Raw genomic sequence first — 21688 nt, forward strand, 5'->3', positions numbered from 1 at the left:
TCCCTGGGCATTTGTTAGCTCTGGAGGCGACAGATTGAGCTGTGTTTACATGTTTAAAGGATGGGGTCTGCTCGTCAAATATTCAGACCACCATTTCCATTCCTGAAAGGACAATACCTGAATCCTTTCCACCCAGAAATGGAACCGAGGACACCTAGAGGTTTGCTCAGTGTTGGCAGTGGGAGCCGTGAGCCTGGCTCAGGGCCCGGGACGGATGAGCAAAAGGTATGGCTTCCGAATGGATGATGGTGCAGCTCCAGCTTCTTGAACGCTTCTCATGTCTTGGGCAGAGTGGTCTCTTCGATGTTCACATACACAAGATGACAAGGTACACAGAGGCTCAGAGAAGCCAAAGCCACACAGGTAGTGAGCGGGAGAGATGACTCCCCTGGTCACTCTGATGCGTTTGGCCACTCCCCATGCTGCCTCCCCAGAGCAGCCCAAGGAGGATAAGAAACTTGCTCAAGGTTATGCTGTTGGCTGTTGGCAAAGCAAAGACTAGTTCCCAAGCCTCCCCCCCGCCACCCCCCCCACCCCACGCCATACCTTCTTTTCTAGTGTATTTCTTAATTCTGGAGAATTCCATGGTCTGCCCCACTAGCTCTGAGACCTTTTAGACACCCTCTGAGCCCAGATGCTGGAACTAACTGCTTGGGTTCTAAATGTCGGCCTAGTAGCTGTGCAGCTCTGGGCAAGTTACTTCACATCTCTGTGCCTCCATTTCCCCATACTAATCGTGCCCGCTTCATAGCTTATTGCAAAAATTAAATGAGTTGCAGTAGGGTCCGGCCGTGGTATCAGAGGGGGACCAGCTCCAGCTCCTTCAGCGCCTCCTGCTGGAAAGCTCCCCCCAGTGCTGTTCAGACCTTTGCATGCCCCACTCGGAATTCTTAAGTGGGCCTCACCTGCTGCCAGGGCCACAGCCGCAGCCCTGCCTGCTGCAGTGAAGTTAGTCTCCCAGCCGGGCTTTGCTAATTGCGGAGGGCACTGCCCACCACCCCCACGGGGCTCCTCAGACCCTCTCGATAACCTGGGGAGGTGCTTCCATCTTTGTCCTTGCGGGCACAGAGAAGCTGCTGAGGCTCAGAGAGGGGCTGGGAGTTGGCAGGGGCTGCACAGCCTGCACCCAGGGCTAGAACCCAGTCCTCTGGGACCTGGTTCTGTTCTCTCTCCCATTCTCTGCCCCCTGCGCCACAGGGGAACCACATCCACTTCTAATCTGCAGCTTTAACCCAAGGTAAGTCCCTAAATATTCCTTAGGGTCAGTCAGGGCTCCGCAAACCACAGTTGGTGAGCCAAATCCTGCCTGGTCTTTTTTTTTTTTTTTTTTTTGTAAATAAACTTGTATTGGCCATTCCTTTCCATGCTCTCTGCGGCTGCTTTCTCGAACAAAGCAGGGTTGAATCATTGTGACAGACACAATAGGTCTGCAAAGCCTACAGTATTTACTACCTGGCCCTCTAAGGGAAAAGTAGCCACCTCCGCTCTAGGATCCTTCCCTTGGTTCCTCCCATCCTGCCCAGCACCAGCTCATGGGAAGGGCAAGGTGGGGACTTCTGTCCCATTGCACAGATGGAGAAACCAGGACCTGACGTTTTGTTTTTTTATGATGACCATACCGTCAGGAGGAAGTAGAAATTTTCTAAGATTGAATACTTGCTCATCCCCGAGGCTTCCGGCCAGGACCGCCAGCACCTTTTCTGGCCTGGAAATCATGATGTTTGGTGGGAGTTGGTGGCCGGGCTTCTGTGGAGGGATGGACTATGTCTTCATTCCCCTTTGTCTGAGCACCTCCCCCAAAACCTGTCTCCACTCTAGCCCAGCCCTTCCCCTCCCCCACCCCTGACCCGCATCTGTCTTTAGGGCTCCTAGGAGCCACTGGGTTGATTTTTTTATGGGGAGGAAAGAAAACAGGGCTCTCTGACTCCTGCCTGTCTGCTCAGGCCCCGCCCCAGATTTTCCTTTGACTCATTTCCTCACAGGCTTTTCTCAGCCAGGCAGGAGCTCTGTCTTTTCTTGGCCCTCCAGGACTTGAGCTGCAAATACCTGTTAGTCATTCCTCTTATGGGAAGGGGTTGTGGCCTCTTTAATTCGGGCCAGGTGACTGGAATCAGTTGCAGTTGCCCTGGGAAGACCCAGTGCCTCTAATATTTATTACCAAGCAAATGTAACTTGGGCAGTGACCCCCAAAGACAGGAGGTTGGCGGGGAGGAGGCAGGCATGGTTTCTGCTCCAGCAACAGTTCCTGGGCCCTGGGGGTGGCGAGGGGGGCGGTGGAGAGGGGAGGGGTAGTTCAGGGATCCCACCCTGGTGGGCGAGGAGGGGTAAGCCTCACCCATCTGCCCCAGCATATCTCAGGGTGTGGGGTTTTGGGGTAACCCAGCTTTGAGGGACCTCCCCTCCATGGTATACCAGGCATCATGTAGACAGCAGGGAGGTGAGCCAGGGCCAGGGAAGTCCCCTCACTGAACACAGGCTGAGCTTATCTCAATGCAGAGAGGAGCACAGTGAAATTGACGGGACATTGATAGCAGCCTGGCCTCCTCGAAACAAGGGTCAAATCGGCAGCCAAATAGAAGGCACAACACGTAGGTGGGAAGCCCGCCTTAAACAGTAGCTGTGTCGTCTCAGGCAAGCTCCTTGACGACTCTGGGCCCTACTCCTGATAAATTCAAATCATCTCTGCCCTGCCTGCCTGGCTGGGTGGTTGTGGGGATTAAGCAAGAGTGTGAAAACAGAAGGGAGCTGTAAAGCAGGGTATTAATGGAAAGAATTGTGTTGTGGTTAATGTAAAGCAGGATGGAATTTGCTGAGATGCCAGGAGGAACTTCCCTACTTGAGGAGACATCAGAATGAAATGGCGGGGTTTATTTAGCCTCCTTACTGAAGAACTTTAAGAGGAAGATCAAATTGGTTTGCCCCTTTCCAGTATTCTTTTTAAAAAAAATTTTTTTTAACGTTTTTATTTATTTTCGGGACAGAGAGAGACAGAGCATGAACGGGGGAGGGGCAGAGAGAGAGGGAGACACAGGATCGGAAACAGGCTCGAGGCTCCGAGCCATCAGCCCAGAGCCTGACGCGGGGCTCGAACTCACGGACCGCGAGATCGTGACCTGGCTGAAGTCGGACGCCCAACCGACTGCGCCACCCAGGCGCCCCTACCCCTTTCCAGTATTCTTGACGTGGGCAGAGGTGTGGGCCAGATGACTTTGGATGTCTTTTTCATGACACTATGGCTAATGTAATTAGGCAGGAAAGTGACCGGTGGCCATATCTGTGAGTGTGTATGTGTGTGTGTGTCTGTATATGTCAATACATTTGTGTGCGCGTGTCTGTGCGTGAGTGTATGTGTGCGTGGCTGTTGTCTGCGTTTGCTGTCTGTGTGGGTTTGTGTACATGTGTCTTGTGTGTAGAGCAAGTCAGTGGAGGCAGACCTCAAGCTGACTCATCTTTATCACTAAGTTGTTGGGAGAATTTCCTCTTGCCATCCTAGCCAGCTTTGGAGGGTGTGGACAGAGCACCAGGGTAAAAAGATCTCAAGTTTGATCTTAACGAACTAATTTGTTGTTTTTGTTACACACCCTTCTAAATGCAGGGTAAGGAGAGCTGGATGAAGAGTACCAGCTCCGGAGTGGATTGTGGAGGCCTGAATCCGGGCTCCTCTGTTTGCTTACCTGTGGTCCTGGTGTCTTACTTACTTCCCCTCTTGGGGCCTCAGTTGTCACATCTGCAAAATGGGGGGTAACAGTGCCTGTTGGAAGGGGCAAGTGAGTTAGAAGATGTAAAGGCGTGGGGCACCTGCGTGGCTCAGTCGGTTGAGCGTCCAGCTTCAGTTCAGGTCATGATCTCGTGGTCTGTGGGTTTGAGACCCGCGTCGGGCTCTGTGCTGACAGCTCAGAGCCTGGAGCCTGCTTCGGATTCTGTCTCCCTCTCTCTCTGCCCCTCCCCTACTCATTTTCTCTCTCTCTCTCTCTCTCTCTCTGTCAAAAATAAATAAACATTAAAAAAATAATTAAAAAAAAAGAAGATGTAAAGCCCTTAGCACAGTGCCTGGCCCACAGAATGGGCTTCATACATGAGAGCTGTTACTGTTTCTGGCCTGGCTTCTGGTAGATTTGGAGCCCACGGCCTTGGGTTCAAGTCCGCCACTTAATAGCTGTGTGGCCTTGGGCAAGTCACTGCGTCTCTCTGATCCCAGCTGTCTCAGCTGTATTGGGAATAATAACAGGCTGCCCCCTAGGATTACAGTGAGGCTCAAAGGAGAGAAGGCAAGGACTTTACACAGTGCCAACCGCATAGTATGCAAAAAAAAGTCAGTTTCTCTTGTCCACCTGCAAAAGAGAACCCCCACTCTGGCACCTACCCCCTTCACCCCAGCAGTGGAATTCTGGGTCTCACCCACTACGTGGGTCCCAGCCACAATCTGCCCTATCCTGTCGGACACTGAAGACAGCTACAGAGCCAGGAGCCCTCAGCGCCCTTCTCTGCACGGGAGGGGGGAGGGGGGGAGGCGTAGGGGGGCTTCTCTGACAGGAGTTGCCAGGGTCCCCCCACCCCTTCACCCCAGCTCAGACCTGTGCCCTTTCCCGCCCGGTTCCCAGGCCCCCTTAATACCCGAGAAGCCATTAAATATTTAAATCTGGCCGCGTGGCAAGCCAGGTTGCCCCAGCAACGGCCCTGCATATTTTGGGATGGATTTTCCAAGTCTTTCAAAGGGTCTCTTGCAGCTCCCAGCCCTGAGGGGCGATGAAATGTGGGAAGGGAGGGATGAGGGCTCACGCCCCCCACTTGGCTTAGAGATGCAGTGGCCTCGGGGAAACAGAGGAAGGATACCAGGGTTAGAGAGAGGGCAGGCTGTGCAGAGTTTTCTGGACTTGAACCCAGGACTCTTGCCTGCCGGTTCCTTCTCTTTGCCACTCGCTCTGCCTTGTGTAGTCAGCCAGAAGATGCCCTAGCACTTAGCACTGTGCCTTCTGGGGTCTGAAGCCGGTTCTGCCCCTTGCCAGCCGGGCCACTGTGGGAAGCTCACTCACTTTTCCGGAGCCTTGGTGTAATTCAGGAAGAGTTCCCCCATCGTACATGACGTTGGAACAGTGCTCAGCGTGGTCTCTGGTGCATGTGAAGCAGGAGCAGTTATTATGTTGACAGTATTCCATCCAGTATCCTCTTGTCCCCTGAAGGGACTCACGGGAAGTGGGAGACACAGCTCCGGCCACTGAGGCCTTATGTCCGGGGGGGAAAGGTCCAACAACAACCGTACGTTTATAGGACACATCCAGTGCTCCACATCGCTGTCCCTTCCAGTCATGGAGGCGGTGTCGTGTGGCTCCTGCCATCTCCACATTCACCCTTCCCATAGGCTTTCCCCAGGTGGGGTTTTGAGGCCACCCCCAGCATATGCCCAGGCTGCCCCCCAGTGTGGCAGGAAGCACCCAGGCTGGGGGTCTGGATGATGTCATGCAGCCCTGACCGTGTGCTGTGTGCCCTTGGGGGGACCTCTTCCCCTGGATGCTAGTGTCTTTGGCTATTAGATGGGGGTGACCTCCTTTGTGTAGAGCCCTCCCTCTCCCGATGGCACAGGATGGTGGGGCGCCTGGGTGACCCAGTCGGTTAAGTGTCTGACTCTTGATTTCAGTTCCGGTCATGATCTCAAGGTTCGTGAGTTCGAGCCCCACATTAGGCTCTCTGCTGGTGGTGCGGAGCCTGCTTGGGATTCTCTCTCTCTCTCTCTCTCTCTGCCCCTCCCTCACTCATTCTCTCTCTCTCTCTCTCTCTCTCTCTCTCTCTCTCTCTCTCAAAATAAATAAACTAAAAAAAAGAAAAAGAAAACCCTAAGGATGGGCTCTTCCCCCAACACTGTCCTGTGGGTGCCCCTCAGGAAGTGAGCCCAATGGGAGGACCCCAGACCTGCAGGCCCCTCCTGGTCTCTCTGGTCCTGGAAGGTGACTCAGGGCTGGGGTGGGTGGAGAAGGACCCAGAGCGCCCGCTCCTGACAAGGGGACACCGGGGCTCATCCTTTCCTGGATTCAGTTTCATCTCAGACCTCCAGGGGAGGCAGAAAAGATGCTGCGCCCACCCCCACCCCAGCCCCAGGCTCTCTCCAAAGGCAGGAGGGTTTCCAGAGAGTTAAAATCTCCTGTCTGCTCACTGCTGGAAGGCTGGCTTTCTTCCTCATCCCCTTGGTAGCCACACCATCTCCTAGAACCTGAGTATCCCTGCCACAACCCGGAAGGGTTTCCCCTGGGGACCGGGAACCTCCTTGTTGGCTCGGAAAGTCTTACCCTCTCCTTTCCTCCTCACACGCCTACCTTTGCCTGGATCACTGGATCACTGGATCACTGCCAGTGGCTGGCTGTCAGAGAAACTTTGCCGGGGGCTCAGAGGGACCTGAGGACACGGGAGCTCTGGGGGGAGGCCGGCGTCCTCACTCTGCCCTGCCGTACTCCCTCCCAGCCTTTGGACTCTGGTGTCCTGAGGCCAAATCCTGGGCCTGATACAGAGTAGCCACTTCTCTCTGCTCATGCCCAAGTTCAAATTGGTTGCCTTGCCTTCAGCACCTTGATGGTGGCAAATGAAAGTCCCTGTGGGAGGGTACAGAGCCTGTGTCCCCGGAGGCCTTTGCAAACAGGAGGATGGGGCCGTTGGCCTGGGTCTGGGGTGAGCACCTTCAGTCCAGCCGGGGCCCATGGAAGGAATGGGAGGCATGCATTGTGGCAAGGGTCACTCTGGGCGGCCGCAGCCCAAAGCTCCCAGGGCCACACCTCTGGAAGCCAGCCTGCGCAGAAGGACAAGGAATCTTGCTTTGTCCTAATGATTCCTCCAACCTACCGTGTGACTTTGGGCCAGCGATTTCATCTCTTTAAGCCTCAGTTTCCTCTTTTGTAGAGCAGGAGTGCCCATCTCCCGGGGGGTTGGGAGGGTTCAGGAGGTAGTGTGTGCTCCATCCTTTCCGAAGCCAACATAAGTTAACATGTCAGTCTTAGGAGGCTGCCCGCATGGGGGAAGAGCTTAAAATCGGGAGCTCCTGCCTCCTCCAGCTGTGCTGTGTGACTTTGGGCAAGACCCTGCCCCGCTCTGGGCTTCAGCATCCAATGTGAAAAGAGGGAGTTGGAGGTAACGCTTACTGAGGCACTTCGGTCTGTGAAGGGTCTCTGATGGAAACAGCCCCGCGGGAGGTCTGGGACAGAGGAAGGGGTTGTGGCAGGGACCAGGAGTCCAGACCAGAGCTGGTTCGACTCACACCCTGGAGACGGGGCCCTCCCAGACGGTGCAGATCAGACGCTCTGTCCCCTCGGCATTTACAGATTCAGTGAGTCTGGGGGCAGGGAAGGCTGTTATATAGAATCCCTCTGCATCCATGGCAGGCTCGGCCTGGTTAACCTTCGAGGCGCCACCCCCAGGAGCCTAATTAGATTTTATCCCCCGCTCAGCTGTGTCCATGTCCCCGCGTCCGTGCCATCACCAGGCAGGCCAGGATTGCGGGCCAATTGCTTGTTTATGAGACCGTCTGTCTTGGGAGGAGGCCCAGCAGGCCCAGCCAGCGAGCAAATAAATCCTCCCCCTCGGTTTTGAACCTGATGGCAAGAATCGTTTTTATCCTGACAAGCCTCTGCCCCACGTCCTGATGAAGGAAAACAAACACGGGTCTTAGAGTCGGGCAGACGTGGTGCCGGTTCTGGCTCTGGGACCTTCCTGAGGCCTCTTGGAGCCTCAGTTTGCCCGTCCGTGAAAGGGGAGTGACGGCAGGGTTGTCTGTTTTGCAGGGCTTTTCGTGATGGGGTGTGTGTGGGTCAGGTGAGATCGCTGTAGGTGAACAAATGACACAGCGCATCACCGCTGCCCTGTGCTCCCCGCCCAGAGCACTTGGTGCGGCTGTGAACACGCCTCTCCGAGGGCGGAGTTATTGGTTGGCACTAGATTTGAGTGGGTCCTGGAGGGAGGAAAGCCACTGGTGTCTGTGCCTTGGACCCAGCCCAGGGCTGGCACTGGCAGGGGCCCGGCCTGCAGGAAGGAAGGGACTGGTTGTACAGCCACCAAAGTGCTTCAGCTCCAGCAGTCCCCTCCCCCGCCCACACCACCCATGGTCGCCATGGCTCTGAGGACCCCCGTCTTACGGGTGAGGAGCCGGGGAGGCTCGGGAGGTGAGCCCTCAGCAGAGCCCTGCTGGTTGGAAGCCAGGCTGCTGGAGGTGTGGTGGCTCCCGGGGGACGCTGAGGCTCCGCCCTGGACCACAGAGCCCTCACCTGGCCGGGGTGCTTGCACGATGACATTTCTCGGCTGTACACCAGCCCGGACCCGCCTGTGCTTCCTCCCGTGGGGCTTCCTTCAGTTCCACCTGCCTCCTCCTCGCTCTCCAGAAAGTATGCCCGGGGGCTGGGGGCAGTGAAAGTAAGAGGAGTGATTTATGAACTGAGCTGTTCTTAATCAGAGAACCCCTCCCAGGCCCGCCCGCTCTGTGCAGATGGAATTGAGCTGCCATCTGGGGTGGTGGGAGGGGCAAGGTTAATAAAGCTGTCTGGCCCAGGCAGGGCCTGCACAGGAGAACCCCGAGGCGCTGGGTGACCTCACCCGTCTCTGCCCCTCTCTGGGCCTCAGGGCCTCCATCTGCCAAGAGATGGCAGGATTGGGTCGTCCTCAGGAGGCTTCCAGCTGGCACAGGGGCGGGTGCTAGCTGGCTCCCCGGGAGTCTGCCTGGTTGCCTGATTCAGGATAGAGCAGCCCTGGATTGGAAATTTTGGAGCTTAAGGCATAGAACTTCCTCTTCCTGGTGTTCTCTCCATGGGCTGGTACCTTGTCAGGAGCTCTGATTTGGAGTCCACCTTGGACCTGAATCATGGCCATGTCTTACTAGCCATGTGAAGAAACTCAAGCCGGTTATTTATATTCTGACTCTCAGCTTCCTCATATATAAAATGGGATAATAATGGTACCTACCAGGGCACCTGGGTGGCTCAGTCAGTTAAGCAACCGACACTTGGTTTTGACTCAGGTCATGATCTCACTGTTCAAGATGGAGCCTCTGTGCTGACAGCGTGGAGCCTGCTTGGGACTCTCTCTCTCCTTCTGTCTCTCTGCCCCTCCTCCTCTTTCTCTCTGAAAGAAAGAAAGAAAGAAAGAAAGAAAGAAAGAAAGAAAGAGAAGAAAGAAAGAAAGAGAAGAAAGAAAGGAGGGAGGAAGGAAAGAAAGAGGAAGAAAGAGAAAGAAAGAGAAGGAAAGAAGGAGGGAGGAAGGAAGGAAGGAAGAAAAGAAAGAAAGAAAGAAAGGGAGGGAGGGAGAGGAAAGAAATAACGAAAGAAAGAAAACAAAGAAAGAGAGAAGGAAGGAATAAAAGGAGGAAGGGAGGAAGGAAAGAGAGAGAAAGAAAGAAAAAGAAAGAGAAAGAAAGAAAGAAAGAGAAAGAAAGAAAGAGAAAGAAAGAAAGAAAGAAAGAAAGAAAGAAAGAAAGAAAGAAAGAAAGAAAGAAAGAAAGAAAGAAAAAAGAAACATAGTGGTGCCTCCCCCTAGATGGAGGTACACAAGAAAATGCAGGAGAAATGCTGAACAGAGCCTGCTACATGGATAACACTCAGTACTATTAGTTATTGTTAGGTCGGTCATCACAAAATTGTAGCAGTTATTTTGAATTTGAGGCCACTTCGGGGAGAGATGTTTATATCCGTCCTGACCGAGCCATGTGCCCATGGTTCTCCCCCATGCCCACCCCCACTGATAACTGGGGGATGTGGTTTGGGCATCCTCTTATTTCCAATATGTGATGCTGCCGATAATAACAGCTCCCCGTGGGAAGAGCGCTTTGCAGGTTTCCAAATCCTATCAATTAATTTCATGCGCTTCATATCATGAATTCTTACAACCACCTTTGGCTTCAAACTTGAGGAGCGCGGTTTTCAGAGGAGAGCCTGGCGTCTCAGCGAGGGTAGTGACTTTCTGAAGGTCTCAAGGGAGCTGGCCAAGGCAGGTGCCGTCCCGGCAGCGATGGGGTGCGTGTGGAAGTCATCGCCTCGGCTGCCCTTTGCCAGCTTCCCCTTAATGCAGCTCGTTGCTGTGTCCGAAAACAGGAGCCAGGCCAGGGGCTGGGGGAGCAAGAAGGACAAAGACGGGAGGTTGTTCAGAGCGGTTGGAACTCGAAAGAGGGGTAAGCCCGTTTCAGCCCAGGAGCCGGGTGGGGATATCCAGTGGAGAAGAGGTGAGGAGATGCCAAACGGAGTTCAGTGCCTCCTCCTTGTCGCTGGGTGGGCCTTGTGTGTCAACCGGGTGTCTCGTCCCAGCCTCAGTGTCCAGAGGAAGATGAGCTCAGGGCAGCTGCCAGCCTGGGAGGCTGGGCAGGAATGGTGATGGTGGGGGACCAGGGCTGGTCTGGGGCAGGGGAGAAACAAGGGGAGGGGAAGATTGACTCCTCCCCGTGTCCCTGAGCCCCAGGGCCAGGCCTGCACTATAGCCCCTCTCCCCAGGACCGCAGAGACCCTGGCTCTAGAAAGGAGCCTGCGTTGGCTTTATCTTGCCCAGTGACCCATCCCTCCACAAAGTTCCAGAGCTTCTTGGACCTTGCCTGGCCCTGGGGGGCTTCTCCCTGCCCCCCGCCAGCCCTCTTGTGTCCACCCTGCTGGTAGTGTCCTGCCGGCTAGGGGGCAGAGTACACAGAACCTTCCCTCACCCCCACGGCCGATTTCAGGGGATTCATCACGGTGTAGGCCAGATGGGGCTGGGCTTCTGCCCCTCCCCTTCCCGGCCCCCCGCACGGCTTTTCTGACATCTTGCCTGGAATCTCCTGGGATCTCGGGAGGATGCTCAGCTTTGCCACTTACGTCTGTACATCTCAGTTTCCTTCTGTAAATGGGCCGGTAGTCCTCTTAGCACGGCTGCTATGAGGCTTCAGTGTTCTCACACGTGGGCGGATAAAGCACTTTCTCCCAGCCCTGGGTCCGATCCTGACTCCTGGGTCTGCATGCGGGCTCCCGCCCTTCCTAGCTGTGTGATGCTGGACAAGCCGTTTCCTCTCCAGGGCTTGGCTTCCTCTCGGCAAATGGCGATGCTGGTGGCTCCTTCCAGGTGTTGGGAGCACCCAGTGAGCTCATGCATGTGAGCGTGTAGCCCACAGCTTCGCGGCAGACACAGAGGCAGGCAGTGGACGAGCCTGCCGCGTGGGTGTGTGTTTAGGCCAAACAGGGGCACCAGGGGGCTCTCGGGAGGGAGGCCCCTCCTCTTGCCTTTCCTCCGTCTGCCCAGCCTCACCACCACACTTCCTCAAGACTTGCTCACCCGCGCCACCCTTTCCTCGTGAAACCTCCCTACTGCCCCCAGTGGAGTTATGCCAATGGGCAGTTAGCTCACCTTCCTGCGGGTCCCCAGCCCCATCGTCATCCCTTTCTCTGTGTCCTCTGATCTCCTCCTCCGAACACAGGGGCGAGCTTACCGGCCTCTCCATTCCCTAACGCCATCCCGTGATGAGGGTGAGCTTACCTGCAACCCCGTTTCCTAACACGGCACCCAGCACGTGGTAGGTGCCAATCCGTGTCTCCTGAGCAGGTGCATGGATGGATGGAGAGGACTCTTGCAACCACCACCCCATATGAACGGGATGGAATCTGAACTGACGCCTGAGAGCCCCCCCGCCCCGAATCTCCCCCTTCCTCCCCTCGAGAACGCCCACCGAGGCCCAAGCTTCCCCGGCCTTGTTTTTCTGCATCCTCCTTGGGCAGGACCCGGCCGGGGAGGTGCCCACAGGTGTGGTAGAACACGAGCCTCCATCCGGGCCCATTTGGCTACTGAAACCAAACCCTCGTTGCCACTGCTGGGATGTGGCTCCCTAAAGGAGCCTTCTGGCAAATCCTTATGTGAGGCTAAGGTACTCTTTCCGGCATCAGATTTCTCTCTCGGGAGTTCGGATTTCTGGGGAGGGAGTTTGATGAACAGGGCCCTGCCGGCAGTCTCTGCTGAGGCATCACCGCAGGTGCCCAGGTGGCATCCGCGTGGCATCCAGGCGTGTGGGCCACCACAACCACTGCCTCCTCTCATCAGCTCATCAGCCACACGCAGTACATCCGCATAGACGAAGCCCATGCCGGAAACTGAAAGGCTCTTAAAGATGTGGTCCCCCATACAGCTCCTGTGGGGACCCGGGAGCTGCCGTCTGGGCAGAGGGCGGGCACCCCGTGCGGGCCTCCCCAGCTGGAGTGGGCCCGGATGCCGAGAGCTTTTCATTAGCGCTGATGGGCCCGGATTAGCGAGGCGCTCGCCCTGTGTGCGTCCTTAGGGCAGGTTTTCATAAACAGCTTCTTGAACGCGGCTGCTGCTTATTGACTTCCTATAGTAATTGAATATTTTCTCTTCTAGGACGAGCTGGGCCAATAAAAGAACACACCAGAACCCCTCCGACCGGAGACTCTGACCTGCTGACGCCGAAAGACCTGCCCAGGTGACAAGTCAGTACCTGATGCTCCCTCTGTGGGCACCTCTGCCCTGTCCCCCTGACACTGGCCCCCGTCCGCCCCCCCTCCAGCTCTTCCTCAGTCTGTCTCTTCCTGTGTCACTTCTCGCTGTCTTTCTCCGTCTTTCCCTCTTTCTGACTCGTCTTGGTCTGCTTCTCTGATTTGCAGATCTGTACCTGTCTCTGCCTTTTCTTTTTCCCTCTATTCATTCCTTCCGACGTACTAATTGAGGCCCCACTATGCGCCAGGCCAGGCCCAGCTCTGGATACTAGGAATATGGCAGTGAACAAAACAAGCCTAAGCCTTTATATATATATATTTTAACATTTATTTATTTTTGAGAGAGAGAGAGACAGTATAAGTTGGGGAGGGGCAGAGAGAGAGGGAGACACAGAATCCGAAACAGGCTCCAGGCTCTGAGCGGTCAGCACAGAGCCCGACGCGGGGCTCGAACTCCCAGACCGTGAGATCATGACCTGAGCCGAAATCAGACGCTTAACAACTGAGCCACCCAGGCGCCCCAGTCCATGCCTTTATGAAGCATGCCTTCTAACAAGGGAAGGTACGTGCTACCAAAACAAATAAGGACAACACCGAGTAGGCAGTGCATCCACGGGGCCCTGACCTGGGCTTCAAGGCCAGCGCCCTAGGCTCGCCTCCATCACTAACCGGTGTGATAGCTTGGCCACACCCCTTTTCCATTTCTCAGCCTGTTTTCTCATCTCCCAAGCGAGGGGATCAGGCCACTCAGTGCCGCCCTCCCTTCTCATGACCGAGCTCTTCTTTATTGAAATGCCGGTGACATAAATTATCCCAGCCCCAGATTCTAAAGCAGTGGTGACACAAGGGGGAGCGTCGGAGAAAAGTTTCCGACTGGTCGGAAAGGTCTGACACACCTGGTTTCGTCGCACAAGAAACAGTCGGTTGCCTCTGGGGGTCGTGCTGAATGATAACACGCCTGTCTGTAAGCCCAGAGCCCTCAGCTGGCCAGGCGAGGGGGCACCGTGACAGGCGCCACCGTGACCTGAGATCCAGGGGAGCAGGCTCCCCACCCATGCTCACCCTGGGGGCAGACCCCTGAGCCGGCCCCGGGGTGAGGGGGTGATTCCTGAGGTGTTCATGGAAACCCTGAAAATAGCTTTAAGAGAGTGCTAGCCCCGGGGAACCCAGTTTGAGAACCGTTCTCCCCATTCAGGAACCCTCCGCATCAGGACCCTCCCGTGTCCTGAGAACTCGGTGTACTGGCGTCTGGGAGGGTCGGCGAGAGGAGCCGCCTCGCAGCTGCGCAGCAGGCAGGAGATAAGGGGCAGAGCCACGGAGGGTCAGGCATGGCATAAAGAGCTCTCTCTAGAATACCATTCAGTCTTCAGGCCGCCCAGTTTCCTGATGACGTCAGCATTTCTGGCCCCATTTTGCCGACGTGTACGCAAAGGCCCAGAGAAGTTACGCGACGTGTCCGAGGTCCATGAGGCTGGAAAGCGGAAGGACCAAGCCCGGTCTGACCCCACAGCCCCCACCCACACTGATGCTCTGCCCTCCCGGTCCCCGTCCCCTCCGTGGAATGGGGAAACGTCAGTGGGCCTGTCAGCCCTGGCCCCAGGGAGGGTGCATCATTTCCCTTCAGCAGAGGGACCCCCGGTCTCCTTCATAAGTGCCTTTTGAACATCAGTTAAGCCCTGGGACTTCACAGGCTCAAGATTCTTCTCAGCCACCCCCTTCCAGAAACTATGTGCCCCACCCTCCTTTGAGGCAAGTTAGGGAACTGGGCTATGATGCGCTTAACTTCCAAAAGGCTCTGTGGGTGAGTGGAGCTAACAGCCAGGTCCGGGCGGGGACTGGAGGCTCCCTGGTCCGCCCCTCGTGTCCGGCCAGTTGGCTAAGGAGGTGTGTCCCACATTCAGAAACCCCTGGTGGCAGGTGGAGCTGGCAGGCAGTGGCCTTTTGACTTCAGCCTGGCGGCGGATGATGGCCCCAAAGGCTGATAGCCCTGAGCGGTAGGACCTGAGGTGGCGCAGGAGGTGTGAAATGATGTTGGAGAGTTGTGGCTCCAGATTAAAGAGAGACCTGGGTCCGCGTCCCGGCTCGGGCACTGGTGCGCTTTGTGACCTTGGATGAGTGCTGGCACCCGTCTGAGCCTCAGCTCGCTCACCTGATAAATGGAGATGGCATGACCTCTATCCTGGAGCTTCCCGAGGCTTGAGACTGTGCGTGGTCCTTGGCACACGCTAAGAATTTGAGCTGCTCCAGCTGTTACCAGCCCCTGCTATCGTTAGCCCCCATGTGTCGAATCCTGCACTCAGCATTTTCCATGCGTTGTGAGGGAAGCATTGTGTTTATACTGATTTTAAAGACGAGGGAATTTAGATGCATGCAGTTTAGGAACTTGCCCCAGGGCACCCGCTCAGCCTGGCAGGGCCGGGCTTCTGATCCTTGGTCAGGCACCAAGGCCGTCTCTCCAGCCACGTACCCTGCCCTGGACCTGGGTCTCTGTATCTCCGCCTGCTCTCCGGCGCACGTCATCTGTTTTCCTACCTGCCTCACCTTCGAGGTTGTCAGAGGCTCTTCCCAGGAGACACGCTCCTTTCATTGCATTTGTTTGGGAGCCCTGCACTCCGCAAGCTACCCAGTAGATGTGATCTGTACCGAACGTCGTACGTAATAAATACAGGTAGTCTGTTTATGAGCTGCCATATTTATTATGCCCCTTAATTGCTAAAAAGCCAGAGCCAGCCGAGGCCAGATCCCGCCCTGGAGAGCAGCGTTGCCTGGGCGGGCCAGGGAGGGGCCGCTGGAACCTGGCCTCCTGCAGACTTTCAGCATCTTAGTGGGATGGCTCCTTCTGCCCTCCAAAGGCCCATCCAGTTCGAGCCTGACGGAGGGAACTGATGAGTCATCAAACTCCTGTTCCATTGTTTCGCAGAGGAAGATGCTGAGGCCAGAGAAAGGAAGTGACTTGCAGAACAGGAGACTGGGACTCTGGACTCCTAGTCCAGTGCTCCTTCTGCCCCTCTCCCTATCTGAAAGCTGCCCCTGGACCAGGCGGAACACAGGATCTGGAGTGGGCTGAGTGGCGTGCGTATGAGCTCTGGGATGTCGGGCAGGTCACTTCACTTCCCTGAGCCCCTCGTCTTTGCGCTCCCCGCATCATGGGGCTGTTGAGTCAGGGCAGCCACTGCGTGGACGTGGCATGTGGCTGGCAAGGAGTCAGTGCTGAACAAATACTATTTTCTGTCCCCTTGCCCCTTTTCAAAGAGCACAGGGTCTCAGCACACGTGCGGAGTTGAGTCAGCCTAGTGCCGAAGGGAGAGGGGGTTGGACCGCAGTGCCTAGGGTTCAGGTCATTGTCCTGGGGATCCTGGGGTCAGGAGTAACAGCGGCCCGGTGGTCACGTCCAGCTGCAGAGCTGGGGTGGTCATGGTGAGAGCAGTCCACTCTGCCCCGGGCCAGGTGCAGTGGGGAGCCCTTTCACGGGACTTCTCACTTAACTCTCACGACATGCCACGATGCAGGTCCTACATGCCCATTTTTGCAGATGAGGAAACTGAGGCTCCCGGAGGGTAGGTCACTTGCCAGAGACACAGAGGTAGAAAGATGAAGAGCCAGGACTGGAGCCCAGGTGTGTTTGACTCCAGAGGCCACTATGTTTAGATGCGGGTTAGATGCTGCTTCTAGACGGCTGGAGATGGAGGAGGGGCGTGGCTGGCCTGGGCGTGAGTTGGCCTGGAGATGGCATCCTGGAGAACTGCTCTGGAGGCAGGGATGATGGAAGTGACAAAAACGACCCACAGTCAAGGGTGATGATCAAGACCTTCGGCAGCTGGCAGGCACTGGCATGGACCGGTCAGAAGGCAGGCCGGCTAAGCAGCCTTCTGGGCTTTCTGGCCTCAAGAAGATCTAGAGAGAAAGGCGAGCAACTGGGGCATCAAAAGAAGTCACATGGGGACTGTCCTCACTCTGGAGAGGGCACAGCAGAGAGAAGAAAGGAGGTACAGGAGTTGGGAGCCCGCTGCTGTGTGAGTCCTCACGCCCCCTCTTTCTAAATATCGGGGGTAGAGAGGACACAGAGACCCCATGCACGCAAAGCCCTTAGCCCAGCACCAAGCTTCCTGCACGTGCTGTTTAATCAACATTTGCTATGTGGCGGGTTTTCATGCAGTCCAAACCATGTACCAATCCCTGCTGTGTCCCAGGAGGAGGGCACGGCTGCTGTCCCATGCCTCTGGGAACTCACAGGAACATTGGCTGATGACATGATGGTACACAGCATGGTGGGGGCAGGGGTGGAGGTCAGCAGAGACCATGGGACCTCCTGCGAAAGCAGGGACAGGATGGGGAGAATCAGGGAAGGCTTCCTAAAGGAGGTGATGCCTTGAGAGATGAACAGGGACTAAGCGGGAAGGGACGAGGTGGAAAAGCGGTTCCAACAGAAGAGGTCGGCATGCGTGGAGGCACTAAGTGAGCTTTGGGGACACTCCTTTGATTGTTGGCGACGGGGCAGTCAAGGGAGAACCAAAAGTGGCCTTGGGAGCCTTGGAGGACCTTGCAGACCGTAGTTAGGGGGTGGCTGGTCTCCTGGAGAGGCCAGGTGCTTCGCAGGGGCATGGTGTGGCTAGATGTGACTTGTGGAAAGGTCCCTCTGGAGGCAACTGGCTGGAAGGGGAGTGGCTGGAGGTAGGGTGACGGGGCCAAGACTGACAGCATCTGACTGAGAGAGGATGAGGCCAGGAGTAGGACTGACGCTGGAGGCACTTGCAAGATGCACGGAATAGAGTGGATGATGTCACCGGATTCCAGCTTGGGAGGCAGATGACACTGCATAAACTCAGGCCACAGCTCAGTGAAGTAAAGAAGAATCATCCCCCCTCCCACGCACATGCATACACACACTCCATCCAAATTGGACTGCCGGGGTTCAAATCTTGGCTTCACCACTCACTAGCTGCAATCTCCGGCAAGTCACTAGCCTCTCTATGCTCTCAGTTTCCCATCATTAGGGTGATGACCGTACTTGTTTGGTACGTTGTTGTGAGTTCATACACATCCAGTGTTTAGGGTGGAGCTTTGCACATACTAAATGCTCAGTAATGTCATTATTCGCAGCGGTAGAGACTGGCCAGGTGACCCCAGGCACCCTGTGTCTCCCTTTTCCTCTCACCCCATCTAAGAAAAGCCCTTGGAGCGCCTTTGGAAGGACAAAGGCTTTGAGCCTGGAGGTTCACTCCCTGATTTTTCTCTTGGAGTGGCCTGGGGCTCACCGTTGTGTGACCTGACGTGTTGGTTTCTGCCACCCAGTAAAGAAGGCACGTCTGGTTCTGATGCTCAGTGCCCTGCCTGTGTGTCCCCTGCTCAGTTCTGTCTTTTATCTGGCACAATAGGGCGAGCAGTTCAGCCAGCAGGAGGTGGGCCATTTCAGCCGGGAAGCCGTAGGGCTCCAGGGCCCATGCCCGCCCAACCCAGCACCTTCCTCACGGGCTCCCAGGTGCCTGAGTGGTGCCATGGCCACTGCTCAGCCGGGATCAAACACTTGGCACGTCAGCAGAAACCACGAGAAGAGAGGCGAGGCGCCACCCTTTCCTGTATGCCCTTCCCCAGCAGAGGGTTCCCCCTGTGCTTTGCTCTCCGTGGATTCAAATGCACTTTAAAAAACCTCTGGCCTAAAGCAAAATGCAGCTTGGGGCATGGTCCTGTGGTCACCAAGAGGAATGGGCCGCATGGCCCTGTCCACTTTGTTCCTTGGACTGTGAGAGTGTTGGCCTTCCTTGCTGGGGAGGGCGTTGGATTGTGGTCTGGGGCAGCGAGGGGGCAGGTTTGCTGGGCGCCCACCGTGCGCCAGGCACCGTGCACGGGCTCTGGCGTTAGATCTTAGCATTGCCTCCTACAAGCTGCGTGGCCTTGGGCAAATCCCTTAATCTCTCTGATAATTACATACATACACCTCGCCAGGTAATGTGAAAGTTTGCCCTAACCAGTGCGCACACCTCATCGGTTGTTACAAGAATTAAATGAGATAATATATGTGAAACGCTTGGGCATATTAGCACACAGCGGGCGCTCCCCAATGGTGATTACTATTATTAATATGATTCATCAGGGGCGCCTGGGTGGCGCAGTCGGTTAAGCGTCCGACTTCAGCCAGGTCACGATCTTGCGGTCCGTGAGTTCGAGCCCCGCGTCGGGCTCTGGGCTGATGGCTCAGAGCCTGGAGCCTGTTTCCGATTCTGTGTCTCCCTCTCTCTCTGCCCCTCCCCCGTTCATGCTCTGTCTCTCTCTGTCCCAAAATTAAATAAACGTTGAAAAAAAAAAATATGATTCATCATAGACCTCGCAGTAACCACTTAAGACAGGAATTGTCAACCTTACTTTGTGGGTGAGGAAAAGTGACCCTGGCTCTCTCCGCAGGGAAGATGGGAAACCGTTGAAAGTAACGAAGCACCATCTTCCCCGTATTCGTCCGCGTCCAACACATACTCCCAGGATCCTTTGCACCAAGTCATGTTGTACAACCATGACCGCCTGCCGGGGTCACCTGAAGAGGGACTCTGGACTGGCTCAGCTCCAGCCCTGCCCCTTACCAGCTGGGGGACGGACGTTGGACCTGCTATTTCCATTGCGAGCCTAGTTTGCTCACCTGTCACTTGGACCTCTGATCCCTGCCCCGGGGGAATCAGAGTCTCTCCCTGGGGCTGTCGTGAAGAAAGTGTGGCAATATTGAATACAGGTCTGACCCATGACAGCAGATGCTTCTCCCCCCGGGGATGTGGAAGGGCTACATCTTGTGGCTTTCAAGCCCCAGTGCCTGGCACACAGTCGATGCACAATTAATGCTGGCTGAACAGAATTGTACTCAGAGACTCGCTACCAGGGCCATACCTTTAGGTAGGGCTAGGGAAGGCTCCTTAGGTAGGTGGGATGCTGTAGGTCTCGGGTTGGAAATAGTCAGGGTGTGGGGAGGGTTTGGCCCCAGGAACAGGGCTTGGGCCCCCAGGTATGTGCCCACATCCCTTTGCCCCTGTGATACCCCTCCTCACTGGCACCATGAAACAGCCCTGGGCAGTCCTTCGGGCTGGAGGGTGTATGGATGGGGTGGTAGGAGGTTTATGAGGCCTGGATTTGTATCCTGCTCACAATACTGCTGGGAGGAAGCTTCTGGTTTTAATCTCCGTTGTCAGGTTGGAAAGAACAAGACTCAGAAAGGGAGAGTGATTTGCCCAAGGCCACAGAGCAAATAAATGGTGGCATCAGGCTTAAGCCCAGGCGGGCTGGCTTCTCCAAGGTCTCACTCCTAACTCTGGCCCCAGCAGCCTCTGAGAGAGGAAGTCGTTACCAGTCTCCCTCTTCCTCCACCTGCTGCAAGGGCAGGGCTGACCACTGGGAACCCCCATGGGGAAGGGACAGGGGTGGGTTCCCCCAGTGGGAAAACTGAGGGGCCTTGCTGTTTTGTAGGTAGAACACCATGGAAGGCGACTGTCTGAGCTGCATGAAGTATCTGATGTTTGTTTTCAATTTCTTCATATTTGTAAGTATTGCTAGAACGTGCCTGGGATCTCCCTGGGCCTCTGCTGGGTGGAAGGAACAGACGACTGCTTTGAAGTGGTCACGCGGGACTGAGTCCTGGGGGCAGGCACAGGGGCCAGTGCTGGAAGCAAATCTACCTGCCCAGCCAGAACTTCCTGGATGAGAAGCCCCCAGTAGTGCCCACCCCACTGCAAAGAGCCCACCGGCCCAGGAGGGATGTTGTGCCCATGACCCCCGGGATGGTTCAGGTCTCTGACAAAGGCTTGGGGCCTCAGCCCTGACTCCCGCCTTGGGATCCGACCCCTGTGGAGAGTCGGGGAGAAGGAGGAGATGGGGGTGATCAGAGGGCAGGCCAGAGAGCCCCCGCTCCACCCTGACCCCCAGAGGCGCAGTGGCGGACATCTGGGCTGGATGCGCTGGGCTGATGTAACCACCTGACGTAATTTGAAACCTCTCTGGGCCTGGGGTTCCAAGCTGGCTCCGGCATCTTACCAGCTGTGGGGTCAGAAGCACACTTCACCTCTCTGAACCTCAGTATCTTAATTCCCTGCCTCAACAGGCGTTTGGTGAAAATTAAGCGCGATTAGTTTAGAAAGTGCCTGGAATGTGCCAGCGCTCCATAGCTTAGCTCCGTCCTTAGCATCCAGCCTATGGATTCTCTACTTTAAGGCACAGAGAGGCCCGGAGTGCTCAGGGGGCCAACCCAGCACCTTGTAGCCCCGCCCACCTGCTGGCAGCCCCCCAGGGCTGCGCTCAGGCCTCTGGCTTCTCCCAGGAGCAGAGCCACACCCTGGGACGAGAGGTTCCCCAGAGCCACGTGTGAGCTTGGAAGGTGGGCCCGGAATTCAAGTCTGTAGGCTTGTTTCCTGCTCCTCAGGATTATGGGCAAGGGAGGGAACCCAGGAGAGTTGCTGACATGGCTACACAATGGAGAGAGAGGAGAGAAAGAGTCAGACTTGACCGGAAAGGAAGCTCTCTTTCACAGTGACCCTGCCCTGGACGGCACCAGTGGACTTTCACTCATCCGGGTCTTGGCAGGGTTAGGACAACCTGCGGGGGCTCAGGGTGTGGCTCTGCTCTTGGGAGAAGCCAGAGGCCTGAGCAGAGCCCTGGGGGGCTGCCAGCAGGTGGGCGGGGCTACAAGGTGCCCTCCGGAATCAGAGGGTTGGACTAGAGGACCTCATTATCCAGCAGTTCTGACATTCAAGGGCAATGTAAAAAGTGGCAAATAAATTCTACGTGACATGGTCCTCAGCAGCCTGTGTCGGGGCGTGGGTCAGAGATTGGGTTTAGAGGATGTACTAACGGTCTGGGCATCCAGGAAAACGCAAACGAGAGAAAGGCATTGCTGGGACACTGGTTTGTGCAGCGAATGGGGCTCCCGCCTGGTTCTCTGGGGCTCACTGGGGCTCGCCGGCTCCACCCTGGGGCCTGGCTCAGAGGGATGGTGTATGTTTGCAGTGTCTAACCTCCGTGTCTGCCTGTTTCTTCTCTTCCCTCCTGACTGGCCCTGAGGGCAGCTGGGTGGGGCCTGCCTGCTGGGCATCGGCATCTGGGTCATGGTAGACCCCACCGGCTTCCGGGAGATCGTGGCCGCCAACCCCCTGCTAATCACGGGCGCCTACATCCTCCTGGCCATGGGGGGCCTGCTTTTTCTGCTCGGCTTCCTGGGCTGCTGCGGGGCCGTCCGCGAGAACAAATGTCTGCTGCTGTTTGTGAGTAGCCCCATCCCCCACCCCACCCGC

The 21688-nt window shown here is 56.1% G+C and overlaps 1 protein-coding gene across 5 annotated transcripts in view; it reads left to right on the forward strand.

Annotated features, from left to right (window-relative positions):
* The window catches only part of TSPAN18 (tetraspanin 18), a 185799-nt gene that overhangs the window by 147019 nt on the left and 17092 nt on the right, over positions 1-21688 (forward strand). For 3 of the 5 annotated variants that reach the window (XM_043581017.1, XM_043581020.1, XM_043581019.1), the window contains 3 exons: positions 12334-12422; positions 19872-19944; positions 21464-21658. In XM_043581017.1, the coding sequence (XP_043436952.1) occupies positions 19882-19944; positions 21464-21658 (258 nt within the window). In that variant the 5' untranslated portion in view covers positions 12334-12422; positions 19872-19881. The remainder of the gene's footprint in view (positions 1-12333; positions 12423-19871; positions 19945-21463; positions 21659-21688) is intronic. The other 2 variants (XM_043581018.1, XM_043581022.1) reach the window with 1 other exon arrangement.

The sequence above is a fragment of the Prionailurus bengalensis genome, chromosome D1 (assembly GCF_016509475.1).
Source record: "Prionailurus bengalensis isolate Pbe53 chromosome D1, Fcat_Pben_1.1_paternal_pri, whole genome shotgun sequence".
NCBI lineage: Eukaryota > Metazoa > Chordata > Mammalia > Carnivora > Felidae > Prionailurus > Prionailurus bengalensis.